This window comes from Geotrypetes seraphini, chromosome 1 (genome assembly GCF_902459505.1).
Source record: "Geotrypetes seraphini chromosome 1, aGeoSer1.1, whole genome shotgun sequence".
Lineage (NCBI taxonomy): Eukaryota > Metazoa > Chordata > Amphibia > Gymnophiona > Dermophiidae > Geotrypetes > Geotrypetes seraphini.
Window position 1 is genome coordinate 502,680,095 of NC_047084.1, and position 17,931 is coordinate 502,698,025.

A 17,931-nucleotide genomic window follows, 5' to 3' on the forward strand; every position below is an offset into this window, starting at 1 on the left:
TGGAAGTATTAAATGAATTCTGAGGCTAGTTGGATAAAGGAAAGATGGTTTTTGTGATTTCATTAGATCTGATGGCAGCATAAGAACATAAGAATAGCCTTACTGGGTCAGACCAATGGTCCATCAAGCCCAGTAGCTTGTCACTGGTACCTGGTCAAAACCCAAGGTGTAGCAATATTCCATGTTACCAATACAGGGCAAGCAGTGGCTTCTCCCTTGTCTTTCTCAATAACAGACTATGGACTTTTCCTCCAGAAAGTTGTCCAAACTTTTAATGTTGATGCAAAGCTGCTGTTGCAACAGTTAAAATGTTTAGGAGTGGGAGATTTGGTGTTAGCACGGTTTCAAAGTTTTCTACCTTAGCGTTCATTTCAGTGGTAGGAGATACAGAGGTCAACAGCTAGGAGTTTGGAGTATGGGGTCTCGCAAGGATCCCCACTATTCCCGATTTTGTTTAACGTGTTTGTGCACTCTGTTAAAATTGATTCAGTCGAATGGGTGAGTCTGTTTATGTATACAGATGATTTATTACTGATATGGCATATTAAAAAAGTTGCATTGGATTATTCCCCTTACAACAATGTTTGATAGCTGTAGAAGATTGTATAAATGAGAATCATATGTTCTTCAGAGTGGAGACTTTGGTGCCATGGATTTATAATGACAAAGAGCTATCCACAACCTCAGTTTGTCTTTTTCAGAAATTGATGTTGTTTGTTTCATCTTTTAAGTACCTGAGAATATTGATTGACTCTATCTTTACATTTTCAGCTCATGTGAATATTGTAGTCTATTTTAGGGTGGTTGTTTGGTGTTTTTTTTGCATAAGTTGCGGGCAATATGAGGCTTGATTAATGGTCCTTCCTTTCTAACTTTGGTACACTCACTTTTTATGACAAAATTGGATTATGTAAATGTAATTCCATCAGGACTCCTTAAAAGAAACTTGATTAAACAGCAGGATTCCATGTTACTTGCACCCAGTTATAAGTAGTGGTTTTGTCTAGTTTATCTTAATAACAGTTAATGGACTTTTATTCCATATTCCAGCAATTTTTCCAGAATTCACCATGAGCTACTACTGAAGTAAAGACCATGAGCTAAATTCAGATCCCCCTACCTAAGCTTAGGATCATTGTCTTGTTAAAAGGTGAATGAATCGTCTCCCTAGTTGCAGGTCCATTGGTGAGTAGAACAGGTTTTCCTCCAGAATTTGTCTGTACTTCACACACTACCCATCTTTGCAAACACTATGCCACAGATCATAAGATTTTTTTTTTTTAGGGCTTCTTTCTTACCATCTTCCCATGTAGGCTATGTTGTAGAACAGAGATTCTCAACCCAGTCCTCAGAATGAACCTAGCCAGACAGGTTTTCAAGATATCTACAGTGAATATGCATGAGATAAATTCTCATACTATGGAGGCAGTGAATGCAAACTTTTCTCATGCAAATTCATTGTGACTATCCTGAAAACATAACTGGCTAAGTGTGTTCCGAGGACTAAGCTGAGAACAATTGTTGCAGAGTAAGTTTTTAGATTGTTGAACTGTATGCATTTTCCCAGGTCTAAACCAAAGATCTCTGTATTTCTTTAAAATGTTATCTTATGCCTCACAGTAATCTTTTTTTTAATTTAACTTTTAATATTACAAATTACAATCCAGGTTGATAAGGATGAATTCCAAAGGAAATAAAAATAATTCAGAAATTAAATATATTATATAACTTTACCTTCATCTTAATCAATAGCAATAAAAGAAAAATGAGAGAAAAGACCAACTTCCAATAGTATCATAAGGCCCCTCCCCGGTGCATCCCAGGATGCACTGGAAAGGAAAAGGCCCGCCGTTTTGAAGAGGTGGGCCATCTGGCCGGAGTGAGAAGGCATCCCTCTGGCCAGCCATCTGAAAGTAAGGGAAAGAGGGCGGGGGTCATTGGGGGGGTGTTGTGGGGCAGGAGAGATTGGGTATCTCACCGAGGGAGTGGGGGATGTCGGCAGCAGGAGAGATTGGACATTTCTCTCGCTGCCAAGGGGGGACTATAATACATGCGCTCAAGAAGTGTGCTTTTACTACTTCCACAAAAAAAAAAACAATTTATGATTCTTCCTGTAATTTTTTATTTTTTTCATTATCCACAGTCAAAACACACACCACAAGACGCACTTTTAACAGTGCTGACACTGTACTGGCACTCCCGGACCAGTTGCTGATTTTTGTCACCAGAAAGCCAATGCCACTCTTGGAGAATGACTTGGCAATTTTTTTTTTTTTTTCCCATTATTTTTTTATTTTCAAATTTTTCATAAAGTGAACAAAATATTAAAATACAATTTATGAATATACAATATCACTTTTATATCTAATACATCATGTTCTAAATATATTTTCTCCCTTTCCCTCCCCCACCCTTCTATTACTTTTGAATCATACATTACATATTATATATCATATTATGTAAAAATTATTTTCATTACCTCCCCCTATGTGTGTCAGTAAAAAGTTATTAAAAAGAAGAAAAGAAGAAGAAAAATTCTATTATTTATTCATTGCAATATTTTGTCAATGGCCCCCATATTTTTATAAATTTAGTATATGTCCCTCTTTGTATTGCTATTGCTCTTTCCATTTTGAATATATGACAAATTGTATTCCACCAAAATGTATAATTTAGGTTTTTTATAATTCTTCCAGTTGTTGGTTATATGCTGAATGGCAACTCCTGTCATAATTAATAAAAGCTTGTTATTTTCTGGTGAAATTTGACTTTTTTTCCTCATCATCATTCCAAATAATATTGTATCATATGATATTGATATATGATTTTCCATCAATTTATTAATTTGTGGCCAAATTGAATTCCAAAAAGTTTTAATGTAGGGACAATGATACAATAAGTGATCTAATGTCCCTGTTTCCAGATTACAGTGCCAGCATTTATTGGACTTAGAACTATCTAATTTTTGCAAACGTGTAGGGGTCCAAAAAGCTCTATGTAATAAAAAGAACCAAGTTTGTCTCATAGATGCTGACACTGTACATCCCATTCTCCAAGACCAAATTAGTGGCCATTGAGATGCATTAATTTGATGCTTAATCTCAATGCTCCAAATATCTTGGCAATTTTTAAGAATCCAGTACAATATTCAAGAGCCCATTTGCATGGAATTGTCGGAGGCTGCTAGAAAGCTCGCTAAAGACCGCAACAAACCGTTTTGATAATCCGTCGCTAAAATGCATACAGGCTAAACAGTCTGCAATCAGTTTAGCAACCTCATTAAAGTTTTGAGAATCTGCCTTTTATCAGCTACCTTTCCAGAAAAAGTACATAATTGTAATAACCATAGACCGCTCTAGGGACGACCATTGAAACTCCAGCAACCCCCCACACAGCCCCAAAGCTAACAGGTTTTAAAGAAGTTTTGTGGGGACACTCAACAAGTGAAGAATTTCTAATAGGTAAAACAGAAGGTGTTCCATTAGAGCAACTTCCAACTAAGAGGGATGTATCAGATTCAGCTAGATGCAATAAAACTTCCTCAGACGCCAACTATGAGACTAGAGATAGGCAAGAGTAAATTTGATAGGTTATTGCCTAGGCGGTGACCAAGAGTCTGGACTCAGAGAGGGAGCCTTGTTAAATTTGATGTTAATATGTGAGTTAATCAAGGGTGTATCTTTAAGTTTTTTATGAGTTTATTTGATACACTTGTTATAACATACAAAAATGAATAAAGAATTATAAATGAAAAAAAAATGGGGCTAACTACCTCATTAGCAAAGTTTAAGTTGTTACCCACAGACTCCCCTGTACTGCTAACAGCAAATTTGTCCATCAGGTCTTGAGTCTTTTCTGTAGTTTGAGAAGTAGATTTAACCACTCCTTTTCTCTTGCCTGTGATGAACAGCAAGCAAGAAGAAAACCGTACCTTTTATGACAAACAGTGATCTTCAAAAATCTTTCCCCAGATGACTCCCTCAGGTTTCTCTGAAGGGACGCCAAAGAGGCTTAGCCCTTAGGCTACTCCTTTGGACATGTGCCCATAGGCATGCTATTGTGGGTTGCGTACCGCAGCAGGACTTAGCTTTTTGAAGGTGAGCAGGGTGTCCCCTGATGTTGTCATATGCTGGGATATAGACCTGGCTCCCACACTCAATCTCCTCCTTTTCAGCTCACAACACAGTAGAGGTTGAGTCTCCTACTTCCTCCAACTCCTCTCTGGCAGGGCTTAGCTTTTTGAAAGTGAGCTTGGCGTCCCACGATGACATCAGATGCCAGGATGTAGCTTCATCTCCCACACTCGATCTTCTCCTTCAGTTCACAGCACAGTACAGAGTGATTCTCTTCTTCAGTAAAGCACAGTTACTTTCCGTAACAGGTGTTATCCAGGGACAGCAGGCAGATATTCTCTACATGTGGGTGACGTCACCGACAGAGCCCCCTAGCGGACGTTTTCGCAAGCAGACTTGCTCGAAAACCTTCAAGCTTGTGATTGGCCCATGCATGTGTGTGCCCCTCCCGCCCTGCCTAGGGCATGCGTCTCCTCAGCATGTCCTCAGTACAGATAGCAAGCAAAGAAGCCAACCACAGGGAGGTGGGTGGGTTGCGAGAATATCTGCCTGCTATCCCTGGATAACACCTGTTACGGTAAGTATCTGTGCTTTATCCCAGGACGAGCAGGCAGCATATTCTCTACATGTGGGTGACCTCCAAGCTAACTATAATGGGATAGAGGGAAAGTTAGCAATTTAGGAGAACAGATGCTGCAAAACAGACTGGCCAAAGCGGTCATCATGCCTGGAGAAAGCATCCAGACAGTAATTCGAGGTGAATGTATGAACCGAGGACCAAGTGGCAGCTTTACAGATTTCCTCGATGGGAGTCGAGCGGAGGAAAGCAACAGACGCTGCCATCGCTCTGACCTTGTGGCCCATGACTCGACCCGGTAGGGAGAGACCAGCCTGAGCGTAACAGAAAGAGATACAAGCGGCCAACCAGTTAGAAATGGTCCGCTTAGAAACAGAGCGACCCAAGCGATTGGGATCGAAAGAGATGAACAGCTGGGAAGCAGTACGGTGAGGAGTGATGCGCTTCAAGTAGAAGGCCAGCGCACGCTTACAATCAAGAGAATGCAGAGCCACAGGAAGAACAATGGATTGGTTGATGTGAAAATCAGAAACAATCTTGGGCAAGAACTTAGGTTGGGTACGGAGGACCACCTTATCATGATGGAAGACAGTGAAAGGAGGGTCTGCAACCAAGGCTTGAAGCTCACTGACCCGACATGCAGAAGTAAGAGCAATAAGGAATACAACCTTCCAAGTAAGATACTTCAAGTGAGCTCGCACTAGATCGAACGGGGGTTTCATCAATTGTGCAAGGACCATGTTTATATCCTAAACCACCGGAGGAGGTTTAAGGGGCGGCTGAACGTGGAAAAGTCCTTTCATGAAGCGGGAAACCACAGGATGAACAGAGATAGGCTTCCCGTCAATCGGCTGATGAAAAACAGCAATGGCACTAAGGTGGACTTGAACTGAAGAAGACTTGAGTACAGCACCAGACAAGAGCAACAGATAATCCAGGACAGCCGACAAGAAGGCAGACATCGGCTCCTGCTGTCGAGTAGCACACCAGGAAGAAAAGCGGGTCCACTTCTGATGGTAACATTGGCGAGTGGACTCCTTCCGAGACGCTTCCAGGACATCCAGAACAGGCTGGGAGAGCTGGAACGAGGCTATTAACATAGAAACATAGAAATAGACGGCAGATAAGGGCCACGGCCCATCAAGTCTGCCCACTCTAATGACCCACCCTATTTATCTTTGCGGATAGATCCCACATGTCTATCCCATCTGGCCTTAAAATCTGGCACGCTGCTGGCCTCAATAACCTGGAGTGGAAGACTATTCCAGCGATCAACCACCCTTTCAGTGAAGAAGAACTTCCTAGTATCACCGTGCAGTTTCCCGCCCCTGATTTTCCACGGATGCCCCCTTGTTGCCGCGGGACTCTTGAAAAAGAAGATATCTTCCTCCATCTCGATGCGGCCCGTGAGATACTTGAATGTCTCGATCATATCTCCCCTCTCTCTACGTTCCTCAAGTGAGTAGAGCTGCAACTTCCCTAACCGCTCCTTGTATGGGAGCTCCTTGAGTCCCGAGACCATCCTGGTGGCCATTCTCTGGACCGATTCCAGTCTCAGCACATCCTTGCGGTAATGCGGCCTCCAGAATTGCACACAGTACTCCAGGTGCGGTCTCACCATGGATGACTTCCGGTTTACGGCTGACGAGGAACCAAGCTGTTAAGTGCAGAGACTGGAGGTTGGGATGAAGGAGAGAACCCTGACTCTGCGTAAGCAGAGAAGGAAAAACAGGCAGAGGAAGAGGCTCCCAGGAACTGAGTTGCAACAGAAGGGAGAACCACGGTTGCCGGGGCCACCGAGGAGCTATCAGAATCATGGTGGCATGCGAAGACTTGAGCTTGAAGAGAGTCCTCAGAACCCTGGAGCAGAAGCGGGGCAACTTGTGATTGAGGAGGGGACGCGAACAGATCGACGTCCGGAGTCCCCCAACGAGCAAACACCTGATGCAGTGTTACGGAGTGGAGGGACCACTCGTGAGGCTGCAGAAGATGACTTAACTTGTCTGCCAGACAATTCTGCTGGCCCTGAATGTAGACAGCTCAAATGAATATGTTGTGGTGGACGGCCCAATCCCAGAGCCACATCACCTCCTGGCACAGGGACCTGGACCCCATGCCCCCTTGTTTGTTGATATAATACATGGCGACCTGGTTGTCCATGCGAACCAGCACCACTCAGTCGCAAAGTAGGTGACAAAAAGCTTTCAGAGCGAGGAAAATCACACGAAGCTCCAGAAGATTGATGTGACAAAAGCGGTCGACACGGGACCAAAGACCCTGGGTGCGCAGACCATCCAGATGAGCCCCCCAAGCATAGGTCAACGAGTCCTTCGTGAGGACCTTTTGCGGAGGAGGAGCATGGAACAGAAAACTTCTGGAAAGATTGGAAGAGAGCATCCACCAACAGAAAGATCTCCTCAACAAAGGAGTCACGACAATGCGTCGAGAGAGAGGATCCCGATCTTGGTTCCACTGGGACGCCAGAGTCCATTGAGGAATACGGAGGTGAAGTCTGGCAAAAGGAGTCACATGAACCGTGGAGGCCATGTGACCTAGGAAGGACCATCATGAGCCGAGCCGGTGCCGAGTGCAGATGGGTCACCATTCAGCACAAACGGATAAGGGCCTCCTGACGAGGCCGAGGCAAGAAGGAGCGGAGATGAACCGTATCCAGGACCGCTCTGATGAACTCGAGAGACTGGGACGGACAAAGGTGAGACTTGGGAAAGTTCACCTCGAAGCCGAGACTCTGAAGGAGCAAAATGGTCTGTTCTGTTGCTCACAGGACTTTGTTGCGAGAGGACGCTTTGATCAACCAGTCTTCGAGGTAGGGAAACGCCTGCAGGCCGCGGAGGAGCAGGGCCGTAGCTACCACAACCAGACATTTCGTGAAACCCCTTGGAGAGGTCGCCAGGTCGAAGGGAAGAACACGATACTGGAGTTTGAGATCCCCCACCCGGAATCTTAAATACCGGCGAGAGGCTGGGTGTATCGGAATGTGCGTGTACACCTCCTTGTGGTCCAGTGAGCACAGCCAGTCCCCCTCATCCAAGAGGGGATACAACGTGGGAAGGGTGAGCATTCTGAATCGTTCCCGTACCAGAAACTTGTTCAGAACACGGAGGTCCAGGATCGGATGCAGATCCCCCATCTTCTTGGGTACCAGAAAGTACCAGGAATAAAATCCGGAGTTCCACTGTTCTGTGGGAACTTCCTCAACCACCTGAAGGCGAAGAAGGGCCTGAACTTCCTGCAGGAGTAAGGGAAGCTGAGACTGAGCAGAAGGAAACTCTCTTGGAGGCAGATCCAGGGCTACGCAACTGAAGTGGAGGGAGTACCCCTCCTGGATGATAGACAGTACCCAACTATCGGTGGTAAGACTTTCCCACTGGGCATAGAAATGATGGAGACGATCCCCGATGGGGAAGGGGGAAGGCTCCAGGAGGAAGGGAGCCTGAAGGCTCAGACTGGAATTGTCAAAAGGACGGCCCGTCTTTTCCGGGGCCGGTGGCTGAGTCTTAGGTTGACGTTGCAGTGGCCGTTTCGAAGGAGGCCTAGAGAAAGCAGGAGTGGATTTTTGTGGATACCTCCGGAGAGGAATTTTATATTGGTGAGCCGGAGGGGCCTTTGGTTTAAGTTTCACCAGAGACGCAAAGGACTGCTCGTGGTACGAGAGGCGCTTCGTGGCCGCCTCGATGGAATCATCGAAGAGCTCATGACCCACACACGGGAGATTGGCAAGACGATCCTGTAGATTTGGATCCATATCCACAAGCTGGAGCCAAGCGAGGCGACGCATGGCGATGGCAAAGGCTGTAACTCTTGAGGACAATTCAAAGGCGTCGTAAGAAGCCTGGAACATATACAGGTGGAGCTGGGAGAGGGTCTCCACGAGGAGACGAAACTCCTGACTCTGAGGCTCTGATATGACCTCTCGGAATGAGCGGAGGGCATCAACTCAGAACCGGCGGTAGGACGTGAAGATGAAACTGTAGTTAAGGACACAGTTCGCCATCATTGAATTCTGATAAAGGCGGCGACCAAATTTGTCCATTGTACGGCCCTCCCTGCCCGGGGGGACGGCAGCATAGACCTTCGAGGGGTTAGACTTCTTCAAGGAAGACTCAACCACCAAAGATTGGTAGGAAAGCTGAGCACCTTCAAACCCTTTAACTGGGATAGTCCGGTAATGGGACTCCAACTTGGAGGGAATAGCTGTGACAGCATATGGTGTCTCCAGGTTCCGGAGAAACGTCTTCCGGAGAACCTGATGCAACGGAAGGCGAAGTGCCTCACGAGGCGTATTGTCAACTCCCAATTCCGCCAGGTATTCCTGGGTAAAGCGGGAGTCGGACTGAAGATCCAAGTTCAGAGCTCTGCCCATGTCAGAGATGAAACGAGAAAAGGAGGAGGTCCAAGAAGAAGAGTCATCCTCCGGGGGAAACTCCAACCGAGATCGGGGTGCAGCCGAGAAAGAGGGAGAAACTTCCCTGGAATAGTAAGCCGGAGCCTCAGAGTCCCGTGAATGGGAGACCGAAGAGGTTCGACTAATGCGTGTAGGGGGCGTCTAAGAACGGCCCCGTGCCAGATGGACCTGGGAAAACCCTGGAGTCCGAGGAAATCGCTGGGGAAGCCTCGGAGAAGACGGGATATAGGAAAAATCCCCAACTGGCTTCGAAGTAGGCCCTTTAGCAGCCGGCAATCTTCTTGATGGAGACATACACTAGAGTCTAATTCGAGGACAAGCGTGTGTGTAGATGGTCTCGAGGTCGGAGACCTGCTCCGACAGGGCGGGGAAGACCGGGGCCTTTTAGAAGAGGCAAGCCTCGCCCCCAGTAGCAGGGAAAAACGGGCCCCTGGCCTGGACCCCCGAAAAGTTATCGGCGCCTCAGGGGAGGAAGATTCGCTCGAGGAAACCCAACAAATCTTACGGGTGAGGCCTCGAGAAACGAGAGGATGCTCAGGCTGGTCAGACCGCGACTGGGTCGAGACCAAGGTCAAAGGCGTCGAAGTCGGGACTAGGAAAACTGTGTGGTAATAATAGCCTTAAGCATGTCCTCGAACATAGGCACCGAGACCAAAGGTAGGTGGGTCAGAGGTGCAGCAGTGCGCTCCTTCGGGGGCGACCTTGAGGAAGAGTATTCCCTACGTGAGGAGGCACGCTTAGAGTGATATCTCGAAGACGCAGACGAGGTGACATTGACATGAGACTCCGAGGTAGGCTTCTTTGCCGGCACACCTGAGGAGGGAAGAGGAGATTTACCCGAGGCCGGAGCCTTCGAGGCCGACAGGGACTTCGAGGCCGAGGCACCCAATGAGGGTGCCGAGGCCGAGCTCGAGGCCTGTCCCGCAGGATCCATGGGGCCAAGGAGTTGGAGAATCTTGACCACCAGTTGACGAAGAGACCGCGGTTGTAAAGTTGCACAATGGGGACACGACTCAGTGCGGTGTTCTGCACCCAGGCACTCCACACACCAACGATGATGATCGGTGATGGAGATAACCCGGTTGCACTTAGTACAGTTTTTAAATCCGGAGCGAGGCCGGGACATAAGAAAAAAGACGGCCGCGGCCCCGTGAGGCCAGGCGGTCAGAGGAAGACAGGTCAAAAATATACGAACGGAAAAAAATGAAAATGAAGGAAATTAAAGACGCGAGCACAGTGACTCAACCAAAACTAACCAAACAAGCCGCGGTGCAAGAGGGACAACGAGATCGCACAAAGCAAGGGAGCAGTGCTTCTGACTCCACGGAAAACATTGAACTGAGGACACGCTGAGGAGACGCATGCCCTAGGCAGGGCGGGAGAGGCACACGCGCATGCGCGGGCCAATCGCAAGCTTGAAGGTCTTTGAGCAAGTCTGCTTGCGAAAACGTCCGCTAGGGGTCTCCGTCGGTGATGTCACCCACATCTAGAGAATATGCTGCCTGCTTGTCCTGGGATAATCGTGCCTTAATTCACAGCTACTAATTTTGGGCAGCCTTATCGAGACACTGTCTTTGTGGTCCCAGACTTTTTTTTTTAACTTTACAGTAAGGAACCTGACAGTGCCCCAAGGATATTAAAATATTTATATTTTTTGTAGCATATCCTAAATCTGTAATTTTGAATAACTTTACCCAAGAGTTCTTTTGGAAGTTTGTGTTAGGAATGTTTAAAACTTGTTTCAGATTCACTTTCTACAGCCAAAGTAGTTTTATTCTTCATCCAGTATTCAAATCACCGTTATTTAACTTATTGTGGGACTTGTTAAGAAATGCTTGAAAACAGAGCTAATTTGAGTTTGCTGTGGCAGAGTGTGATGACTTATGCAATCAAGAATTTTGCTTTCTTATTTACTTTTTGAATATTTCTATGGTTGTTTTTGTTGGAAATGAAGAGTATGCTATGTAGATCTGTGATATAAACAATGTTAATTGCATTGGAATTATATTAGGCAGCGGAATATGAAAAATGTGCAAGGCATTGTAGATGGGGGAAAACCTATAAAGTATATGGTTTTGCCAGACTAAATCATCACAGTTAGGAGAAGAACATTAATGGTAGTGGGTGAGGGTGAAGTTGAATATAGTACCTGAAGTTTGGAGGGTGGCCAATGTTATGCCGATTTTTAAAAAGGACTCCAGGAGAGATCCAGGAAATTACAGACCGGTAAGCCTCACTAGGGCATGATGGACCATTGGTCTGACCCAGTAAGTCTATTCTTATGTTCTTATGATGATAATGGGGTAGAGGAATTGGAGCTGTGATTCTACCATTTCAGAAGAAAGTACAGGGGGGGAACACTGGAGTTTTAAATATTAATATTTTTGTTTTCCATCAGATGTGTGACATTGGAGATGCATCCAGAGGCAGTCTTTCCTCCTATGCTTATACTTTGATGGTTGTTTATTTTCTTCAGCAAAGAAAACCACCAGTTATTCCCGTTCTTCAGGAGGTATGTTGAGAATGAAACCTATCAGTTATATGTGAAGCCTGATCTTTTATATTACATTGAGGAAGTTGGTCATGAAGTTAACAGAGCCTTTTGAAAAAAAAATATAATATATATGTGTGTCCACACATAGAGAAACAACAACTGGAAACTGCATAAAATATACATGTATTCCTATTCTATATCCCAGCAATCACCATGTGGAAATAAGAGGTTTTCTGAAATCACAATTTGCATATTTATCTTATCCACATGTGTTAATGTTATTTTTTCCATAAGGGGATGTGGCAGAAGGTAAAAAAATAGTGGCATGCACCTGAGGCTGATCATTTTTTAACATCCCCATCCTCTATATGAAAAACATGATTTTTAGTAATAATACACAAGTCACACGACAAGAGTGTACTTAGGAAAAGACAGCATCTTACACACTGCAGTAGAGAATGACACAGTGACTGTTACCGGCAGCTAGCCACGGATAACCCGCAGGAATGGGACAAGAAAAAGATTGGTAACCACAGGTACAGGGACAAGGCTATTCACCACCCCAAAGTAAAGTATGTGCCGCACATTGCCTCCCTTCCCATCCCTCCCTGGTCAGCAGCCTTCCTCGTGATCACGATCGCAAGGTCTAGCAGCCCCTTCACTTCCTCCTGATCACCGCGATCTGGGCATCTCTTCCCCTCATTGGGCCATCTCTCTCCCTTCCCCTCACCTTCGCTTTTCAGAATTTTCTCTCTCCGAAGCCCAGATGCCATAGCCTTCTCACAAGTCATGCACAGCTGCCTCAAAACATATCAGACGCGAGCCGCCCAGGCAGAAACAGGAAGTTGCATCAGAGAGGATGTTTCGAGGAGGTCACATACAACCTGTGAGAAGCCTCCCCTTCCTGCTCTCTTTCTCCTTTCTTACCACCCAGTTTTTTCTCTCTTTCTCAACCCCAGTCTAAAACCCTGCTGTCCTAGACTCACCTTGCAGCTCTGCCTCTTCTTTCCCCCATCCCTTCCTAAACAGAAATGGAATGTTGTCTGCCCTCTAATCCATGAAACTTCTCTGCTTTTTCTAGCCACCTCCTTTTCTTTTGTCTTTCCTCCCACTTCTCCACCCTACCTCCATCCTGCCTCCTCAACTCTCAGCTGCTGCTGCTGTTGCTTTCCTGAAGTAGCAGTAAACTTAAATACAGCCATTGTGGGACCTTAGTACACCTTCCCACAGCTGCTTGTTCTCCTCCAGAACAAGGAAATGACAACAGAGGGGGTGAACTGGCAGTTGCAGGAAACTGCAAGAAGGTCCCATAATGGCTGCATTTAAGTTTATTGCCACTGCTTCTGTTTCAGGAAAGCCGCAGCGGCAGAGTAGAGTGAGAGGTCCTGGTGTGCTGGCTGTGTACCCCCTATCTCCTACACCCAGGGCAGATCGTCCCCCCTTGGTAAGCCACTGGGCAAAAAGCATGCCTTTTAAATAAGGCTCCATTATACTTCATTGGTCTATATATGAGGCAAGTCCACTGTGACACAATTGACAGTAAAACTATAGAAATATCAGTCCCCACCATACTATAATTTTAAAATTACGGGACATTCATAATTAGCATAACAAGTGTAGAATCATCCCTTTGTTCATCAGAGAACAGATATGAAGCAGGTGAAAAGACTCTAGAATAGTAGTTTGTGTGCTTGGGGATAGGATATGCAAGTACAGTATATGATTTACAAATTACTTATGGGTTTGAAATGTGATTGCAAGCTAGTGCATTTTTTTATTAAATATTAATGCTGATTATGTTGATTTCAGATGTATGAAGGCCCAAAAAAGCCTGAAATTCTGGTTGATGGCTGGAATGTATATTTTTTTGACAAAATGGCCGAGCTGGTAAGTATTTTCTATTTAGTCTGTGTATATGCTTTGCCAAGTAGGCTCATTTGATAGTTGTGAATTCGGTTCTTAATCAGTTCAATACCATTTGTTGAACCACAACAAGAAGTTCACCCAGAACTAATGCAGTTTGTTTTTAGAATGTCTTGCTTTTCTACCCCTCCCTCCCTTCAGACGCTTCCCCGTATCTCTTCTCTCTATCCACTTTTTTCCTGGTTCTCACCACCTCTTCGTTCCTTTACTCTTCCCCTCTTTTTTACCCACTTCCTCAATTATACTTCTGTTACACAAAGCATATAAGTTCTGACAAGTGGGTTAAGTCCCCCAAATTACAAGCTGCTGCAGAAAGAATCAAATACTTTTTCTTCAGCTCCGCCTCCTTCCTCAGTGGGCTGACTGCTTCTCTTCAGTTTTTCCTGCTGCAAACGAGCTGGAAGATATCTTTCTAATCTGCTCTGAGAAGTTGTTGTTTGTTTTTTTTAAAGGGGGAGGGGGGTTTATCCAATTTTGAGACTTTGTGCTCAAGAGGTCTCCAGTGGCCCTGGAGCAGCTTTGCCTGGTAGAGGATACAGACCCTCTGACAAGCTGTCTGCTGCTAGCAGGGAAACCGTAAAGAAACATGTCTAGCCAGTCTGCACTAACAGCTAAGGAGTTTGGGGTCATTCCCATAGGAACAAGGCTCGGCCCTGATTTATCAGGCACTTGAGTGCAGGCTGTTTGGCTCTTTGCTGGTCTGGAAGAGCTTTGATGGGTGCTGGTTGTGTTTTTTCTTCCCCCCTGTTGGGGTGTACAGGTTTGTGGGGATCTGAGGCCTCAGTCTAGCATTGGACCAACTGGCAGCCCAAAGATTGAAGGGTCCAGGATTGAGGGTTTACTACTTTGAGGCAAAGGTCTTCTCCACTATCCAACTGCAGTGAGAGCTGAAGCAGGCTATAGCACCAGTACAGTGTTCCCCCGCGAATTCGCGGTCCACGGTTCTAGTCTTTCGCAGTATTTTCCAACCACGAAGGAGAAGCAGGAGAGGGCAGCTGGTGCGCCGGCAAGTGAAGGAAATCACTCGCGGTATGCTCCGACTGCCTCTTCCTGTACTAAAGTCGGGTTTCACCAATCAGGAGCTGCATGTCAAAGCAGCTCCTGATTGATGAGGCCCGACTTTAGTACAGGAAGAGGCAGTCTGAGCATACCGCGAGTGATTTCCTTCGAGAGCGATTTGTGAAACGCAAGTGCATGGATGCCGGATAGCCCGTTGAGTCCTTGAAGGGGGTCCTCTGGGCTTCTTACTAAGGGCTTGACCTCTAATTTTGTGAGTCTTATGGAAAGCTTATTGAAGTTGTCAGGGGTTCTTCTGCGCCCATGGAAGTTGCATTTGTGGCGGCGCAAGAGGGCCTGGCGTCTAATTGTGCATCTCCTCCAGAGAAAGTTTCTGATTTGGAGCCAGAAGACCAGTCAGAGAAGGACTGGGGAAATGGGGGGTCAGAGTGAATCTTTGTTTTTATGAGATTCGGGGTTTCAAGCAGAGGCCGCTTGTCAGAAGATGATGGTGGCCCTTCATCAAAGGAAGGACTTGTCAGTATGCCACCTCTTCAAGCTAACAGCATTTGCTGGAACAGATTCCCTGCAATAATTAAATCTGGAAGCTCTAATGCTGGGAGGGGGGAGGGTCACATTTTATTGTTTATCTCAGAAAAGAATAATGGGTAGGGGGGTGGGATGAGGGTTAATTATAATAATACATATTACAAGATACAGTAATAAGAGTTGCAAGTGTTGTACTTTAATGTTGTTTATTTAATACTTGTACACTTGATGAAAGTTTGAAAATGAATAAAGAATTAAAAAAAAAAAATCTGGAAGCTCTTCAGACTTCAGCTACATAGTGTTCTGTTATGAGCAGCTCTGAGACTCAATCTACATTTTTCCATTCCATCCTGACATTATTTTGCTAGTCACGGTGCATTGGGAGACTCCAGAGAGCTCCTTGACAGTTTCTAGGATGATGTCAAAGCTGTATCCCATGACTCACAAACTTTAGCAGCTGTTTATTCAGCCTAAAGTTGATTCCTTGTTAGCAAAGGGTTACCAAGCATACTTCCCTGCCTAGTGAGGGAGGTGTCATTTTAAAAGATTCACAGGGTAGATGTGACCCTCAAAAGACAATTTGGAACCTTGGTAATCAGTGCAGCATGGTGGCCTCGTTTGTGGCATGTCCTTGCCATACCAGATTGCATTGGACTCCCTACACCAGTTGTTCCCAGCCCTGACCTGGAGGACCACCAGCCAGTCAGGTGTTCAAGATAGCCCTAATGAATATGCATGGGGCAGATCTGCATGCCTATCACCTCCATTATATGCAAATCTCACTAGGGCTATTCCAAAAACCTGACTGGTTGTTGCTAGAGAATGACACAGGACAAATTTATCCCCATCCCCACAGGAACTCAATTTCCCTGTCCCTGTCCTTGACAATGCCCCGTTCCTTTAAGCTGTGCCTTAACCGCACAAGCCTCGAACACTTATGATTTTAAAGTGTTTGAGGCTTGTGCAGATGAGGACAGAGCTTGCAGGAATGGGACAAGAACAGGAAAAGAACTCGCGGGGAAGGGATGGGAAAATGAGTCCCTGCGGGGACGGGGAAAAATTTGTCCCCATGTTATTCTTTAGTTGTTGGTCCTCCAGGATAGGGTTGGGAACCACTGCCCTAGATGGATGATTACATTTTCCCTCAGTTGGTAATGGCAATGGTGAGAATTGACTATGTAGCAGACGCTCTGTATGATATAATTAGAATCATGAGCAAGGGTTCTGCTTATTCCATCTCCGCTCGTAGAATGCTCTGGATCAGGCAATGGGCAGGAGTTTTGGCTTCTAAAGCAATGCTAAGCAAGGCTCCCTTTTAAGGGGCAAATGCTGTTTAGTATGGAATTAGATGACCTTATGACCAGTGGCAGGTCATCACCCTAAAGCTTTGCCTGACTTTTAATACCTTACTCTTCACCACATACTCTTCAATCCTCTGACCAAAACTTGCTAGCAATTCTGTCACTAAGTTATATTAATACTAGGAGAAATACTATCTTCTCAGTCGTCACTTCCTCCCTCTAAAACTCAATTCTGAACTTCATAAGAGAGATAACAACCTTAGATAAATTCAAGTCTTCTCTTACAACATTCCTTTTTAAAGATGCTTTCCAAGTTTAACTGTCCTTTTAAGGACGTTTTAAACTTTATTTTGTCCACTCTTTTTTGGACCTACATTCAGTTACCCCGTCCTTTTGTATTTTCCTATTTTCTGTTCTTTCCTTTTATTATATTGTAGTTCTCCCCTTTCCTCCTGTGCCAGTTTGTTTAGGTCTGTTTTGTAAGTCTTGTCGACCTGTTTGATGTCATATTATTTATCTGTTTTTGATTAATTATTTGTATACCCTTGTTTTTAATGTACAACCGCCTTGAATCTCTGAGAAAGCGGTATAACAAATTTTTAATAAACTTGGAAACAACGAGCATCTAGAGGGTCGGGTCAAGTTAATTTTCAAGGCTCAGCATTTTCATCAGTATTCAGGAAGATCCTCTACCCAGAGATCAAGGATCTAGACAGAGCTACAGAAACACTAAGCGACCTTAGTCCTCTGGTTCTTGCACCACAGTGGTCTCCAGGAAATCCCAATGATGCAAGGTCAGTTGCCCTACCTCCGCAAATAGGCAAGAGGTTGTCAACTTATGAGGAGCTGATTTGCTCAGACCGCTAGGTTCTGTACATCATCACCTGCTCCTGGATCTATTATGGACTCTATGGCCGGCCAGAGAAAGCAGTCAAATTCTTAGACATTTGAGCCAGAGCCTGTGCCTCCCGAAGAATCTGGCTTAGGCATATACTCTGTATATTTCATAGTACAAGAAGGACTCAAATGACTGGAGACCAATCCTGGATCTGAAGTCCGTTAATACAGCTCTAAGTATCATAGTTCCGCATAGAGACCATTCAGGCAGTCATTGCAGTAGTGGCTCCAGGGGAATTCTTAGCCTCCCTAGATTTAAAAGAAGTTTATCTGCATATTCCCATGTTCCCGGAACACAGAAAATATCTGAGGTTCCTTGTTCTGGGGAGACATTTCCAGTTCTCTGCATTCCCCTTAGGTCTGGCAACAGCACTGCGCACATTTACCAAGGTGATGGTGGTGGTAGCAGTGCATCTACACAAGGCGTGAAAACAAGTATATCCGTACTTAAGACAATTGGTTGATCAGAGCCTTGTCCAAGTCGAAGGAAGAAAAGGCAGTGGTGAAAGTGGTTCAACTCCAATCCTGGATTGGAGACAGAAGGGCCACTTAGTACCATCCCAAGCCCTAGAGTATTTGGGAGTTTGATTTAATATGGCTGAAGGCTGTGTTTTTCTTCCCTAGCCACTCAAACAGAAGATCTGGAGACAAATTTCAGATGTCTTGACAATGCCAGTGCCTACGTCATGGCACTG

General features: G+C 45.3%; 1 protein-coding gene across 3 annotated transcripts in view; it reads left to right on the forward strand.

Annotated features, from left to right (window-relative positions):
• TUT7 (terminal uridylyl transferase 7) overlaps positions 1-17,931 on the forward strand; it is a 317,026-nt gene that overhangs the window by 204,124 nt on the left and 94,971 nt on the right. For all 3 annotated transcript variants that reach the window (XM_033927693.1, XM_033927688.1, XM_033927701.1), the window contains exons 20-21: positions 11,475-11,588; positions 13,380-13,457. In XM_033927693.1, the coding sequence (XP_033783584.1) occupies positions 11,475-11,588; positions 13,380-13,457 (192 nt within the window). The remainder of the gene's footprint in view (positions 1-11,474; positions 11,589-13,379; positions 13,458-17,931) is intronic.